The 16,869-nt window shown below is 42.3% G+C and overlaps 1 protein-coding gene across 4 annotated transcripts in view; it reads left to right on the plus strand.

The window, feature by feature from the left end:
* LOC132959487 (neural cell adhesion molecule 2-like) overlaps positions 1 to 16,869 on the plus strand; it is a 277,538-nt gene that overhangs the window by 192,469 nt on the left and 68,200 nt on the right. For all 4 annotated transcript variants that reach the window (XM_061032520.1, XM_061032522.1, XM_061032521.1 and 1 more), the window contains exons 4-6: positions 2,087 to 2,230; positions 4,403 to 4,540; positions 16,283 to 16,400. In XM_061032520.1, the coding sequence (XP_060888503.1) occupies positions 2,087 to 2,230; positions 4,403 to 4,540; positions 16,283 to 16,400 (400 nt within the window). The remainder of the gene's footprint in view (positions 1 to 2,086; positions 2,231 to 4,402; positions 4,541 to 16,282; positions 16,401 to 16,869) is intronic.

The raw sequence follows: 16,869 nt of genomic DNA on the forward strand, positions 1-16,869 counted from the left end.
GTAAACACTGACATGTTAGGTCGAATCGTTGCTGCGTCTCTTAATAACCTTGCAGAGCTACAACCACTGCTAACTTTGTTTTTCTTGAATAAATGTTTTGCCGTCCACCACAGATTATAAACATGATTTAGCTCATTTGTCACTGATAGCTTTGAATAAACCACCGCTGTTTGGTGTGTTTGCATAAAAGGTGAGAGGAAATTCATAATGAAGTAAGCCTGAACAATGCCAGAGCCACCTCCTTTCATTTCCTCTCACTTTATTAATGCACCATGCAATAATGCTGCGTAAGCTCATTTTCTGAAACCAGCATAATTTGCCAGTAAAGAAGGGAACAAGTCTGCATCCCAGTTGACAGAAGTGCAGGGAAATTGGCTCGTCAAGGTTTCCGACAGTTATCCTCTCAGTGATGTGTCGGCTAACGACAGAGAAACTCCAGAGAGTGTATTCTCTATTCGGCAGTGTCAAGTGTGCAGCAGAGTGTTACTCTGGAGGGGATGTTTCCCTTACTGAGTCTCTTGTAGAGCACTGTGACAACAACAAGAGAGGAAATGGATACAAACAGGAGGCACAAGTGACATCAGGATGGTTCAAACCTGAGTGAGAGAACGACAGATTTTGGGAATGAGAAGGACACGCGGGAAGAAAAATCATAAGAAACCAACAAAGTGAAAGACAAAAAACATGCAAAGGCATCCTTGAAGTTAATGATGATACTAAGATGCCAGGCACGTCCGCGGGCGGAGGGTGCAGTCGGGGGAGAGAAAGCTCATTTTGGGGAGCAGTCTGGCATAAATCACACGGCAAAAAATGCTAATGCTGAAGCGGCGCTAACGGAAGGGACTGATAGGGGAGCTGTCGTTGATTTATTCACACCTTCACAATACAGAACACAGAAGATAGCAGGTGGTTGCGGTGCTACCAGTGCCAGCTCCGGTGCACATCAAGAGCTGTTTGAAGAAGGATCACGTGCTAGTCCGAGGGAAGTGTCCTCAGAAGAGAAATTCATCATAAAACGGAAAGTCCATCAAAGGCAGACTCAGCATTCAACAGTCAAAGAGGTGAATCTGTTACTCAGGTGTCCTCAGGTGGAGATGCAGTGAATTAGAAGCATCCTGTGCAAAACAGTGAGGCTGCAGAAAATCTCTGCTCACGACTTCTTTTTAGTCACGGCGGTGATCGGCAGAATCACCTAATCTGTGTCCCAGAAAGCCATCAAGCCATCATTGTTTTATTCAAAGACTTTTGTGTTTAATTACCCCAAAAAATGCAAATTTCTGCACGCTGTCTCAATTGCACAAATACTTGGGCGACGTGTCAGTACCAAAACACTGCCAATGTAGTTGTGCAATTTAGACACTTGTTTAGACTCCCTTTTCTACACGCAGCAGCTTTTGATATAAGAAAATAATAATAATAATAAATAATATTTTTAAGATTTCAAATTATGGAAGCTAGCCATCATTAGATTAAAACAGCGAAAGTATCATTTCATTAGCTGTGGTATCTAAAAGTATGAAATTATCAATCATCGATTTGAGTCTTTGAGCATCTCAGGATACTCGGGTTTGAATTTAGCTCAACTATTTTGGTTTACACCAAAGTTAAAAAACTAAAAATTTGATAAATTCACAGATAGGAAGATATTAAAATATCAAAAATGATACCTGCTAAACATCAGTTCTGCCTGTTCTGGACTGTTTTGTTTTTTTGTAAAGACAGAATAACAAGAAAGAAATCTGTGATATGTTATCTGTAAATACTGAAAATACACAATATGAAGATACTTACAGAGGAAAACAATATGTGTTTAATGGCACAAAGCATAGAGAACATAATGATTAGGATGATGCATCAGCAATGTGAAGCACTAATAAACATTTTTTATCTTTCTTTTTGTTTTTATAAAGACAACAAAACATGCTACGAGGTGTCCAAACACCTGAACCTGCGTTATCGACACAGAATAGAAAACCACCAATTTTCCCTTTTGATGTTCAGACCTGCAACAAATTGTCCGCTCTGAATACAGGCAGAGGAATAAAGCCGTTCAATCTCCATCTTCTTTGTTTTTTTGATCTTTCAGAGAGGCTGACGTTTCGGGATGTTCAGTCGCCGCAGGAGTTCCGCCACGGCGAGACGGCCGAGGTGGTGTGTGACGTCATCAGCTCACCTGTGCCCGTGGTGGTTTGGTACTACCAGGACAGAGAGATCACCGAGGAGCACCACAGTAAGTTTCCATGAACTTCCATGATGCATCTCTTATTACTTTCATTGTTCAGAGTCATGACCCTGAAAGTGGATCAGAAAACAGACATTTGTAGGAAACAAAAGGTCAAGGTTGTATTTTATTTTGAAATTGAAATGGTAGTTATTTTCTTCTGCACTGTAACGCTTCTTTGGGGAATGAATTGTCATGCAATAACAACGGGCAACTTGTTCTCCTGCACTGCACATCAGACGTAGCAAAACATGAAGGCAACTTTGACAATAACTGAAGGTACCCTGTGGAGTTTTTGGACCGATATTTTTAAGAATCCCTTTTTCTGCAAGTATGTCGTGCACACAACGACACACGAGGAAGTTTGCATGGTTAAAATTCATAGAACACTTTTGTGATTTCCCCTTTATCAACAGATAATGAAGAAAAACCTGCTGTCATGTTAATATTTGGACAAATGAGTGGGTTATGAATCTGAAATAAAAAATGCAGAATGAAGAATGCAAAAACTCAGCAAGGTACCTTAAACAGTAAACATTCTCAAAGCCTCTCTTTGTGTGTTTTAAGTTGTTGTTTTCATTGTAGGACTCAAAAATATATTGTTATAATTAGCTCCTCAGTGTGAGTGATGGGGTCCATTATCAACTCAAATACTCGACAAGGAGAAAACAAGTAATTTTGCCGACTTCACTGATGAAATGTCTGCACTAGTCTTCAGTTTGTCACTGGTTAGAGGTAGCCAGCTCTCATTTGGACAAAAAGGCGATGACATGTTCTCAGAATCAGAAGTAGCAAAAAAATGTGTCAAAATATTTGAAAGTTAATCTCCAGTTTTCTATATGTTCCCACCCGACTGATCAAATCTCATCAAACAACCCGACAGCCGAGACAAAGCAGAGAGCAGAGGTCGTCTGATTTGGCACGATTAGTAGAGCGTCAAGTATTTGATGTAACTTCTAGCAACTCTTCTCAGCATCATTAAACCGTTCTTTTGGATGATTTCAGAATTCATTTAAAAAAAAACAGCAACTCAAAGGATTCTATTTTGAGTGTAAACCTGCCAAACACTCGATTATTGAGGAAAAGTGCTCATAAACCCCGATGTGCCCAATTCTCATTCTTATTGAAAAGAGGCGGGAACGTGCCAAAAAATACTGTTCTCTAGGAAATGCTATTTCCTTCTATTGTGTGGCCTCACAATAAGACAAGGATATCAAATTCTATGAATAGAAAGCCCATCAGGCGTGGAGGAGGCGTCGAACTTGGACAGGCACCATGTTAACAAGCCAATGAGAGAATGGATTATCCAGCCGCTGGATGGTGACATTCCAAGACGCCGCTTCCCCGTGAGATGATGTGTGGAAAACAAAAAAAAATCAACACTATGCGTTTTTTTGTAAAGAGCTATTTATAGCAAATTACTGAGCGACAATGACTCAAAATGACAGCGCCCATCATATTCTGTCCCGTCTTCTTCTCCAGTGTTTGAAAATCAGGAGGGTGGCGTGCTCCATTTAAAAAAAGAAGAAGGAACGAAAGTAGAGACGAAAACAGATTAACTTTCAATAATATTTTCTGATTGACGTCGGGTGCAATAATAGAAACGAGGGGTAGAGATTCATCTCTCCCCTGATTTACATCCCTCTCCACCCCTTCTCCATCCTCCATGGAGACAAATGTCCGCCTGAGCGCTGATTAGAAAGAGTGACCCCTTGAATCTGTCACGTTTTTTAATTGAAATTCAAACCTCAGTGCCACGCTGATGATGAAACATGGATGGAGAAGAACCTTTTTTTCTTCTTTTTAATCATTCACTCTAATTACGCTGCACGGTTATAAATATCTTTGCTTGAGAGAAATGAGATAGAGGCCCTCATCACTCCCGGCCAATCTCGCCGGAGCCACAATGGGCGCGAGCGGAGAGATGGTTTGGAACTGTAATTGTGTGAGTGTTTATCTGTGTGGACTTTATCAGGTGAATGTGCTGAAGTGAAGATTGACAGTGGAGCTGCTGGAGAGTGGAGATGGCAATTTTCTGCTTCTGTTTTCCTAACTTTCTTATCTCGCTTCTCTCTCTATCATACACTGTTGTTCTTTTGTCGTTTCCCTCCTCTCTCTCTCTCTCTCTCTTCGTCTTGTCTTTCTCGCCCGTCCGTCCTCCTCTTCGCCCGTGCTGTGAAGGCAGGTACCTGGTGCTGGCAAACAACAACCTCCAGATCCATCAGGTGACCAAAGCCGACGAGGGCGTGTATCGCTGCGAGGCCAGCGTGGAGGCCCGCGGGGAGATCGACTTTGTGGACATCGCTGTGGTCGTCAATGGTGAGTTAAAGTCGCTCATTTTAAAGATCTGTGAAGACTTTAGCAAAACAAGTTTTTCACCAAGACAGTGCAACGCTTGAAATACAGATTATTTATCCAAAAAAAGCAAGAAACTAAAAAATGGCCCAGGGGCGAAAAAATCCAAACTTTTAGTTCATCATCTTGGTTATGTTAAAAAAACAAACTTCATCCTGTCAGGTTTCAAAGCTCTTTATGAGCACTGAATAACCCTGAGAACTGCACAGATGATGCAGTCTGTGAGTTCTCCAGTTTCAAACTTTCACCAGCCACCAGTCAGCAAGACAGTTATACTTTGACTCACAGAAAAATCCAAAGTCAAAGTTGATATTTTTCACATAAGAACTCGGTTGTAGATGTAGAAGTTTCAGTCCTACTAGTCAATTCTTCCTTTGAGTTTCTTCTAAATGTTTTTGGATTGTTTTGTCTCAGAGAGATGATGTCAAATCTTTAGCTTGCGGTGTTTTTCACAACTCAACTACTTGGTCTCATAACCCCGAAGTTATTATTTCCTTTAAAGTCTTTCTATGTGATTTTTCACACTTAAATGTAGAAATCAAGTATCTCCTCTGAAAATAACTCTGTGAGTCATGACTGTCTACAATGGGTGTAACACCCGAGTCCCACTGTCTGTGATGTTTTCAGAGTTTTCAGAGTCCTATCTTCACTTTGTTTACATCGCCTGGACGGCCGGCTGACTCCTCCCCTCGTGTATAAAAGTTGTTTAATTGAGGGACTAGAGAAAAGAAGAATAACATGCTGTACTCACTGCTTAACTGTGTTTCTAGATCACGCTCATTTCAGGTAAATTTACATGCAGTGTGAAGATATGAGCATAATAAAGATCGCTAGCATTAGCATGCTAACACAACAATGCAGCGCGAGTTGTTTTGGTTTCATGCTGGTGCTCAAGGGCGACATCTGCTGGATCAAAAAATCACATATAAAGAGTTTAAGCTTGCAGTGCAGGTAGCTACAGAGCCAAGTGTCTGTCTGTGTGAATGGAATAGTACATGCATGTATGCAGGATGGGAAAGAGGTGTGGTGACATCTTGTGTGTGTAACAAACCAGCGATTAGCAAGCTAACTTTTGAAATGACAAGAAGAAGACAGAGTAGCTAACCTACATCAAACTTTATCAAATGAGTAACTAAGACGGTAAAAATCAGTGACTCATATCATGTATGTCAAATTGACATCATTGCTTTTTGTTTTTAGTTGTTGTGTCTCCTGGCATGCTGTGTCAAATCACACTAACAGCACTATTTGAATCTTGTTTGGTTCAGTGTGATGAAGTTAAGCCTCCTCAGTGAAAAGCATGTTTACATCCTGTTGAGAGCTGTGCAGAAGGCTTAGAAGACTACCTACCTCTAGTGTCTCCATTAGTCTCCTGCTCCATTGTATCAGGCTTCTTCCAGCACGTCCTACAGTTCTTTTTAAGATCCATCTTGTTTCTGTCCAGGTCATGATCAAAATCTGGACTCTGTGCAGGTCAGTTTTAATCAGCTGGTTTACTCTCCAAATCTGAGAGTTTTGGAGTTAAAGTTAAAGAGTTAAAAGTCATTCCCAGGACAGAATCGCATGATAAATTACAATAACGTTGCTAAAACAAGAAATCTAAAGATGGGCTCATGTCTCATCAGCTCTCCTCTACCTTTTCTTACTTTAGGTTTATGCTTAAAAAAGTTTCAAAGTCAAGTTCTGTTCCTGTTTTTTAAGTTTCATAAATGTTCTGAACCTTCAGACCTGACTGATCGTGCTACAGAAGCTTCATCCTTGTTCAGATTCAGATTCAGAGTTTTTTATTGTCCCACAAGGGGAAATGTGCGTTGCAACAGGAGCGCACAGAAGACAAGAAACATGAGGACAACATCACCATAAAACATAAACCAAAACAAATTTAACGGCAAAATATAAAACCAAATAAAAACAGCGCAATAAAATCAGTCAAGCGCTCGTACCAGAATGGAAATTCAAGTTATTAAAGTGCAAAGTGGAGGTGTGCAAATGTGCAATTCAAGTGCAAAAAGAGCAACACATAGCTAATTGTTGTTTAAAATGAGACCTGGAGTCTTTTAGTCTTCCTCACAGGAGCTCTAAAACGACGACCTGAGGGTCAAAGGTCAAACTCCCTGTGAAGTGGGTGATCTGGGGTCACATGTATGGCCCTAGCTTTCCTCAGGACCGTCTGATTATACCTGACACCTCCCTGAGATTCTCACAAGTCTGTCCTTCTTTGATAACTTCATCCTTGTGTTTGTTGTGTTGTATTTGGACTGAATATTCCCGCGCCCTGCACAAGACTGAGAATGCCCCAAACACTCTCACGATTAGACTGAACACTTGTGAACCAGCAGCAGGCCACTTTAATCCTCTTAGGGCGAAACAGCCCAGTAAACAATGTTGTTTTTGGGCACGAGTTACTATCAGCATCCATCTTTTTTTTGGGTGAATACAAACTCATTCAAAAACTCGCTGAGAGCTTTAAAGGAAGCTCTGCAGGAAGATTCCAGGCAGACACTTCTCCTCTTCACAGAGTCGACAGATTAGCATTCATTAGCGGTCCGGTTTCCTCTGCGTACACGAGTCTTGTTGTCGCTGTTGAACACCACTCGCTCGCTGTTTTTTTTTTGTAGGCAACAAGGGACTTCAAGTGTGCAGGTGCCCAAGGTTAACTAACAAGGAAAAGTGTACACAGGAACAGCTTTTCCTCATCGTGACCAGAAAAGATAATACTGTGAAAGTGGTGTTGTTCAGCTTGGCATCATTAGAAGGAATGATTATCCTGGAAAGAGAGCGCCTTCTACAAACAGCTAATTGCTGTTGTTACTAAATATGAAGACACGTGTAGGATAATCGCCTGTCAGATAGCTGCTGATCACAGAGGTGTTGTTGAGCCCTGTTTCAGAGCGTGTTTACAGTGCTCTGATTGTCTGATACGGGACGCGGTGATGTGCAGGGACTGAGAATTCAGGTTGAGTGCACACACTTAAACCTTCAGCTGTATCATAACAGAGCTGTCAGCGTTGACAGATTCAGCTCCATCATCGGCGCACTTATAGCCGGCTCGCTCGTTTCTGCCGTTCTCTTCGTTCTTTAATGTGACTGAGAATTTCAATTAGCCAACGGCTTTGGGCTCTGTGGCCCAAAAATCGAAGGGTGTCATTTTAATTTTCTCATTTGTCCTCATTTACGGCGAGTCACCTGAGACTGCTGGAGTGATTGAAATGTGATTTCACTGAGGCCACCAGCGTCCTGTAACGCTTCAACAGCTGCAATATTGTCTCTGCCTATGTGATTCTCCCTCGTCTAATGTAATATTAGAGCGCCACTCCGCCCCAAAACTATGAATTGCATTCAATTTAGCACACCACTTACCTCACTTCTGAGGAAGATCCAATAAGCCTGCTCAATGAGGCGCAACCTATTATTGCAGCGACACGACGCTCGCCATGCAGTGCTGAGACGGGACGAAGCGCTTTGCAGAGTGTCCTGAGAGGAGCAGCGCTCTCTGAGGGCGCAGCACCCTGAGGGAGACACGATGAAGTCAAGAACACTTTTTTATTTTGATCCCTGAGAACTTTTCCATTTTCAAGCTGAGCCCGAGGGAGCGCACACGTGATCTGTGGAAACACCATTTGCTCAGCTTCAGTTAAGAGGAAACGGAGACTTGATGAAACGAATGAGTTTGTCCAATATGTCACCACCAGGCTAGAGGACGTCTCTTACAGCAGTACCTGCACCTTTGTGTGTGAGCTTTCAAAATCTGCCCTCAAATATTTCCTCCTTTCTGTCTGTCAGTTTGAATTGACTTTTTTTTTTGGTAGTACAACAACCTCCAATGTCAAAAAGCTGCAGTTCCTCGAGTGTCCACATGAGGCTGGCTCTAAAATAGGAGTCCCCATCAGGTCCCATATCAAAATAGCTATTTAACAGCAGAATTACACATATTCACTGCATCGGTCAACAATCAAATTCCACCTCTTCGCCTCTCTTTGGATGAAGTTAGGTTGAGAGAACATTTCTAATATGATGGCTGAACTTCATAAAACTTCTTCTGGTCTCAATGAGTGAGCTCACTGAGACTACGTCCTTGTTTTATATGCAGTCCATGCTCTGTAAACTGTGGCCATGAACGGTATTGCAGGTTTAGTTTTTCAGTCTTTACTGCACACCAAGCGTGCGTTTGTATTCATATTCTTTTTTTTGTATTTGTCCTTGTTATCGATCTTTTCCTCATTTTTAGGAGCTGTGCTGGTTGTATCTGATTATTCAGATTAATACATTTAGTGACTTTATAGCTGATGTATCTCTATATTTCTTATCAGCAGTGACTGAAGTGTGTGATCACAGCGGGGGTCCAACAGTGGAGGAACCCACTCCTCCACTCTGCCTGTTCTGTTTTCGTTGTTCTCAGCTCACACATCTAAATCTTTCAATCCCTTGTGGCCTCTTTGGTCTCAAGAGTCCACAGAGTCCCCCAAGGAGTTGTTTTTTTAGTGCACTGTGGTGATGTTCAGGGGAAGTCAAGATGCTACTGGCTTAGCCATTTGAACATTCACATGCCAAACATTTCTGTTCCTGAAGTTAGAGGTATATACGCTCTGAAGAATACTTTCTCCAAGAAGAATTTGGCTCTCCATGACATAATATTTAAGGGGCACCTCACTTGGGGAGTTACTAGGATCTCTGCCTTCCTTGGTATGCAATTGTGGGAGCAAAGTGGAAACGAAGAGAACCATCTGAGCAGAGGAAACTGGGAGCCACCAGGGTTAGCAGAGAATATAGAGTATGGGACAACACAGAGGCCCTGATCACAGACACATAGAGATAGAGGAGATTGCTAGGAGGCTCAGGTATGTCAATGAGCACAACAGACTGTGCTCCATGTTTTATCAATCAGCTGCAGACAGTGCAGCGCCGCCTGGGGATATGGCATTGAGGTAGGATAAACAAGCTGATAAAAAACAGCCAGGAACACAGCTTTCCTGTGTCTGAAGACCCCGAGAGGAAGAGGGAGGAAGAAAGGAAACAGCTACAGGGCTTCTTCTGGCTCCACACGGTCTCCCGAGGTCCAGCATTGAGCTCTTTAAGCCACAGTCAGGGCCCACATCGATTTGTGTCCACATCGAACCGGTGACAGACAAGACATACAGGGAGATGAATCCAGACTGTTTGTGGATTTCCTTTTTTTAGAAGCTTAAATCTGCAACTTTATCTAACTTCATCTTTTGATATGTAACCCCAAAGAATAAAACACACATTTCATTTGAGGGCTGAGTGAGTTTCCAGCTTTGTGTTTTCCAGACGACTTCACTAATGAAGCATGCGAACATTAAACAAGGGAACGGAAAATATTTGGTATCTGAAAGCTGGATTCATTAATTTCATGCTCCTATTGAAAAACAAAAGGTTGCTCCTTGTATCATTAAAGCTTCAAAACAGCAGTTGGACAATATTTTCTCAAATCCTTCCATAAATTGTTTTTCCCAAATTGATTACTGCCCAGCCAATTACCAGCCGCGCTCATTGGCAGACTGACTGCAGCGGCGGTTTGTTTTTTGACTGTAATCTAAAATTGAACACATTCTGAGTCATGCAGAGTTATCTTGAGCTCGAAGCGATGATGCGTCATGCTGATCTCTTGACACGGCGTGTCAGAAGAAGTGTCACATCTGACTGCATCAGCCGTGTGTTAACAGACGGGGCTGTAACCAGTCGTGCAGAGAACAGCGTTTTGTCAGAAAGCAGGGCTGAAAAAGCTTACTGTACACCCCCCCCCCTCCTTCCCCCCCGCCTTCCCCCACTGTGTGTGAAGTCATAAATATTTATGCTTCGCTTCATAAAAGACTGGATTCTTGCCCATAAGCATGCAGCGAGTGAGACTGCGCTGACCCGCCGCAGCTCCCGCTCTCCAGTGTATCATCAAAGAGGAGCGGAGATGAGGGCGATGGCGTATCAGGGAGGGCGCCACCCACTGAATGGCTAATCAACCTGAGGGCAGCGCAGCTCAGTGTCTAGAAGCATCAGCAACAGCACAGACCTAGAAAATGAAAGACATTTATGAAAAGGTTTTCTAATTTACGGTCGTAAAAATGGGTGAAAATAAGAATAATTTATCTCTTTTCTTACCTCTCTGTTATTTAATAGAGATAGAGTATTTCCTAATATGACACACAGTCATTCTTCATCCCTGAACGTAGAAGAAAATCACACAAAAATGAGACATATTTCAAGTAGACAAACGTATTTTTCACCGCCGCATCAGATAGAGCAGGGGTAATAATTCAGCCCCTTACAAATCTTCAATCCTTCACAATTTGAGCTCAATGTGTCTGTTTACTATTTACACCAGTCAGACTTCTTAATCTGTTCCAATCAGCCAAGACTTACTCCACAGCTCTTCTTTAATTCAGCCCGTCACATGATTCCTGTAGTGCTCCTGGTGTTTCCTCAAGGCTCTGGCTGCACTCGTGTTGATCATCATGAAGCTCTCGAGTCTGATGATGGAACCTCTTAGTGCACCCTTCAACCTGAAAGGAAAGAGTATCCCCCGGTCTTCATTTTCCTGCATTATATTGAAGTGTGCACATTTCTTAAACAGCAGAGTTACATCTGAAACGTTGCAGCATCGGGCTCAACTTTCCTCCTCCTTTCTCCTCTTTAACCTCGGCTTTTATTTTGATCTCCAACCTTTCCACCTTCACTTCAGTGCAGTAGTTGAAGCAGTAACTCTATTTTATAAGTCTGATATCTGAGCCGCCTGAGTGAAGACCTGAACACCACATCAGCTGGAGAGGAAAAAAAAACCTAAACCCATCAAACTGTGACTCACATCTGGAGCTTGAATCTTCTTTAGAGCCTAATGTGGTCCCTTCATTAATAACAAGCATCTCCCTCCTCCATTAGGATGACCCGCTAGCGCAGCATAGTCACACTTTGTTTCTATGGCAACAGACGACGACACAGAATGGAGATGAGGTGCTGATTTCTCTCGATATCCTTCCCAGGCACGTGCACTTAATTGTGTGTTCTCTCACTCACACTCTCGCCTCCCCATTTGGAGCTGTCAGGGGAAACTACTGGCTGTGTCCCTCAACATTTCTTGATTTATTTCTTTTTTCCCTGACTTCAGTCATCCGGGTGTTCAAGAGCAGAATATGAATGAACTTTTCTCCCATTCCCAATTATAACTCCGGCCTGGTTTGTGTGCTAATCTGGATGGCAAAACAAATCCTTAATAAGCTCTGCAGCAAAGGTCTTGTTTCAAAACATTCACTCGCTGCATTTCTAGTAGGTGTAACATGGTTTTGACATTTACCGAGAACAACTCAAGACTTCTAAACACGCATGATCCTCACCGCAGAGAAGCCCATTAGTGCTCCACCAAAAAAAAAAAACAAGATGTTTCTAAATCAGCCCAACTGGGGTTTATGTGGAATATATTTCAGAGTTGGATTCATGCTCATGGGGATGTCAGTAAACTTCACATTATCTCCCCCCCTGAGCCTCTGAAGTTTCTAGATGATGACTTAAAAAAGGGAAGGATTCTTAAAGAATGAAAGATTTGATTGAACTTTTTGTTTCCTTTTCACAAGTTTTTGTGCAAATTTTGCAACGACATTAACCTCCCTGCGGGGGCCCCATCTGACAGCACTCATTCTTCTTTCCCTGCTAAGCGCTTCATGCATTTTGTGAAATCCAAAGTTGGTCAATGAAAGTCAGAAAACTTAGAAGGAATAATCCGTCTATAAGAGAGAAAAAAGAAACAGGGGGAGAAGAGTGGAGCGTCGGGACACTGGCAGACATGATGGTGATGAACACTGGTTGGAGGGCCCCCATACTGATTCTTGATTAGGGCCCCAATAGACTCTAGAATCGCCTGTGCATACAGTAGATTTCTGCACACCTTCATACCTATAGATTACATAGTAGATAGCTCTCATTAAGACTGAAGTAGAAAATGATCAGGGCAAAGTGTTGAAGAACCAACAGACTTTCAGAAGTGAACAAAAGACCTGATTGGTCGTTAAACTTCAAAAAGATAAGAACTGAATCATTGAATCGTCGGGCTGAATATCAGAATGGAGATCAGTCCTGCAAACGGCTGATATCCAAGTCGTAAACAGACTTAACCCTTCCCTTGATGATTTTACAATGGAGGAGATTGCAGCTTCAGCAAAGAGATAACGATTCTATTTTTAACATTTACCGCCTCCTAATCATTACATCTAAGCCTGATCGGAGCGCACGTTGCTGCTCTTCCTGCTCCATCACCGGCTGTTTGCTCGCTCATGAGGGGCCGAATTCACAGGCAGAGAGGGACACTGGAGAATGGAGATCTATCGGCGTGGAAATCGATGGCTATCATGTCAGGCAGACGCTGAGTCAGGACTATCGGAAAGGTCTCATCTTGTTGGATTATTGCTGAGGCCGTTCTTATCCCTGGAAGCTCTGATGTGTCTCTGTACATGTGTGTGTTCTGTGTGCTGATTTTACAGCTAAAAACAGATTACTAAAGTGATAAATGGACGTCATGAAGCATGGGATTTAGACGTGAAGTAAGGAGCCTTCACACAGCACGATGTCGTCGACGTGATCATTTAAGGAAGATACAGTACAGTGCAGTGTTTGCTTCATTAGGTATCTACAGTGATGCTTTGTTTTTATTAGAATTGCCCATCATTCATTATCCAAAGTGTGTCACCCCCCCTTCTCTAAATTCACACATTGTGTTTTTTATGAAACGCACTTTTTAATGAGGTTTGGCTTGCCGCGTATCATTTTTCATTTTAATCTTTCACTGAGCCGCTTTTTACATCTACATGGAGTAAGCGTCCTCTAGATGACATCATTTGGAGGACAAATTCAACTCATTAACTCTCGATAACTCCCGCTCCGTATGAGGTCTGTTTATAGTTTTTTGGAATATGAATCAATTCAGCGTTTTGTTTCCCCCCACAGAGCGACACCTTTAATGCCCTTTTTATTTTTTGTTTGTTTCCTGATCAGAGGAGAACAAATGGTGTTGAAATGATCTCACTGTGCAGCTGCCAGATACATTAACACATATTTAACTCAAGTGCAAACATCTGTTAGGTGGGTTTTCATTTTGCAGAATGAGAATAAGCAGCTTTTCAAGCACAAAACTCAAGATGGCTTTTAGATGTGAGTTCCCTTCAAACGGCTCTTTGTGTGGGTTTCTGTTGATTTGTCATACTTTTTGATCCTCTTCTCATGCAGCTAAATTGTAATTAAAATCATTTGCTTGTTGTTCCTTAAACAAGCTAGAATATGACAGTCGAACAGTTTGACTTCACTCAGAGGAGTTTGGTTGAAACCAGAACATAGAAATCTTTGGAGGGTTAGTTCTGCATGGTTTTCTTAACTTCATGCCCTAAACATCTGGTTGTGAGCTGCACCCCCAGATGTGGCGCTATCAAGCCAATACTATTCCCGCAGTTATGTGCCTGCTGTTCCTTAACAAACACAGACACACAGTTAGAATATTTCAGACTTATTGAAGGGTTTTCCGGTAACTCTCAGTGGAGATTTTGAGAGTAGAGACATGGCTGAAAATGGGAGAGATGTAAGAATAATAGAAGCATTCATACGATACGATGAACCAATCTCACCTGCTCACTCAAACAAAGAAGTTAGAATGTGTTGTCCTTGGTTTAACCTCTACACCTGGTTTTTAATTCTTTAAAATGATTGTTGCAACATTTAAATGAAAGTACTTTGATTAAAGGAATGATGTGCTGTCTCTGCCAGGTTTAAAAATACAGTTAATTTTAAGGGAGTGTGTTATTAAATAAAGGTTCAATATGATTAGACAATAATCCATTGCAATGGGCCGATCTTATTTTATCCACTGATTGATTTGACATGCAGCTAGAATATATAAAATGTAAAGATTGTAGCTTCCCGCAGGCGCTGGACAAACTATCACTTTAGCTTCCATTTGTCTCACCGTGCTCTCGTGCTGGGTCACGCAGTCCTCTAATGTCTGAAATATGACTTCCCTCTCGCTCACCTGTTCCGACAGCCACCTCGCTCGTTCAGGTGACACCAGCTGCTGAGTGTGATTGTTCTCACCTACACAACAGAAGCAGAACCGAGGCAGTGGAAACGCTCCGGGGCTCCAATAAGTCTCTCCAAACACGTGTGGACGGCGGCCCCGGCAGAGTGGTTACACTGGGAGGAGAAGTGGAGCGTAAGTGCAGGCTTGAGAAATGGACTTGGAAGCCTGATAAACATGGCTGCTGCCATAAAGCTGTCACTCCCCTGTCACTGCAAAGAGCGAGCGGAGAACAGAGCGGGCCTGCTCTCTCCCTCTGCTCGCCTTTCACTCAATGACAACATGACAGTCCTCCAACGACTGGGTGGTGGGGACACGCTCGTGTTTCTGACAGCACTCCACATACACTGCTGATAAAGTCATCAGGACCTCTGATGACTTTATCAAAACACATGAAGAAAAACGTGTGTGTGTGTGTGTGTGTGTGTGTGTGTGTGTGTGTGTGTGTGTGTGTGTGTGTGTGTGTGTGTGTGTGTGTGTGTGTGTGTGTGTGTGTGTGTGTGTGTGTGTGTGTGTGTGTGTGTGTGTGTGTGTGTGTGAACTTGATTGAGGGTTTTTTTGTTGACAGATGAACCACATTTATGCACCCAAACTCAAGACTAATATTTAAAGTCTTTCTATGTGATTTTTCACTCTTAAATATATAAATCAAGTATCTCCTCTGAAAATAACTCTGTGAGTCATGACTGTCTACAATGGGTGTAACACCCGAGTCCCACTGTCTGTGATGTTTTCAGAGTTTTCAGAGTCCTATCTTCACTTTGTTTACATCGCCCGGACGGCCGGCTGACTCCTCCCCTCGTGTATAAAAGTTGTTTAATTGAGGGACTAGAGAAAAGAAGAATAACATACTGTACTCACTGCTTAACTGTGTTTCTAGATCACGCTCATTTCAGGTAAATTTACATGCAGTGTGAAGATCGCATATAAAGCCTTTTAATGTATACTTTATATCTGCGTTACATCTGCAGTTTTTAAATCAGATTTCTTTAACAGCTTCACGAGGTAGTGGTTCTTATAAAGTAGTGTCACATCGTAACCTGCCGATACAGAAATCTCCTGTCTGAACCTCTTGGTTACATCTCAGATGAACTTAAACTCACAGCAGTTAATGCACTCCTTCTGACTCTGCAGAAACTGGCCAAGCAAACAACCCTTTGAGCTCAGGCAGTAAATAAATGAATCATGTCTCTGCAGTGTTTGGTGCTTGAATGTTTGAAATCACGTCTGTAAGTTAAAGACTTGAGGGGAATTAAAGAGTGTCTTTACAGAACAGAAGCACGCTCCCTCCACTCACTGTGCAGCTGTTGTGACACATTCTCTGTGTGTTGTTTGGACTCGTGCGTTTCTGAGTCTGACAATAGTATTATGTTTTCAGATAGCTGTGTTCGGCTCCTTTGTGCTTTTACTGGAGCGGGGTCAAAATGTTAGTTGAAATCCCCGTGGGATTACTAACACAAGCAGCGTTTTTACTGAGTGCTGACAGGCTGCTCACAGGGCCGATTGAATCCATTTAAAATGTTAGCCTTCCTGGAGTCCCTGCGCACAGATTGACTTTAGAATATATTCAGATTTGTGCTTTTACTGATTCATCCTGTCCTCTCTTGATTGTGATCCTTTCTGCTCTGTTTCTCTCTCCGCAGTCCCTCCCGTGTTGTCCGTGTTCCAGCCGTCCTTCAACGCCACGGCAGACTACCAGGAATCAGTCACCTTCACTTGCATCACCTCAGGATTCCCTGACCCGCTGGTTACATGGCACAGGTACAATATGCCGATGATCCCCAGTGGACACATGAAGGTTACAGTAACATCCTGAAGGCCTTAACACTTTTTCAAATACAGTTGAAGACTTCTGAAACACAAGTAATGAGCAGTAATCTGAAGGACGTTTGAGGTTTCCATTGGATTACATGTGGATGCTTTTTACAGCTTAATGTATTCCACACCGAAGTCAAATTTCTAAAACGGGACAATCCATTATCGTCTCGTGTCAAATTTGTTACTATATTGGTCTTTTAATCCTGAAGCTAAAAATCCCTTCAGTTGCTTTTCCCAGCCTTGATAGCTGCTTCCTTTTCTCTTCCATGTTCTGCCCTGAAAAGATGATGGAAAGCACAAGTTTGAATAAAAGCAACACAATGCCTAACAAAACAAAAGATATGCAGTAAAGATATGAATATGATGCTGACGAGATGCATTGAAACAGGTTGTTAAATACGTATTAGGACTG

This window comes from Labrus mixtus, chromosome 24, assembly GCF_963584025.1.
Source record: "Labrus mixtus chromosome 24, fLabMix1.1, whole genome shotgun sequence".
Taxonomy (NCBI): domain Eukaryota; kingdom Metazoa; phylum Chordata; class Actinopteri; order Labriformes; family Labridae; genus Labrus; species Labrus mixtus.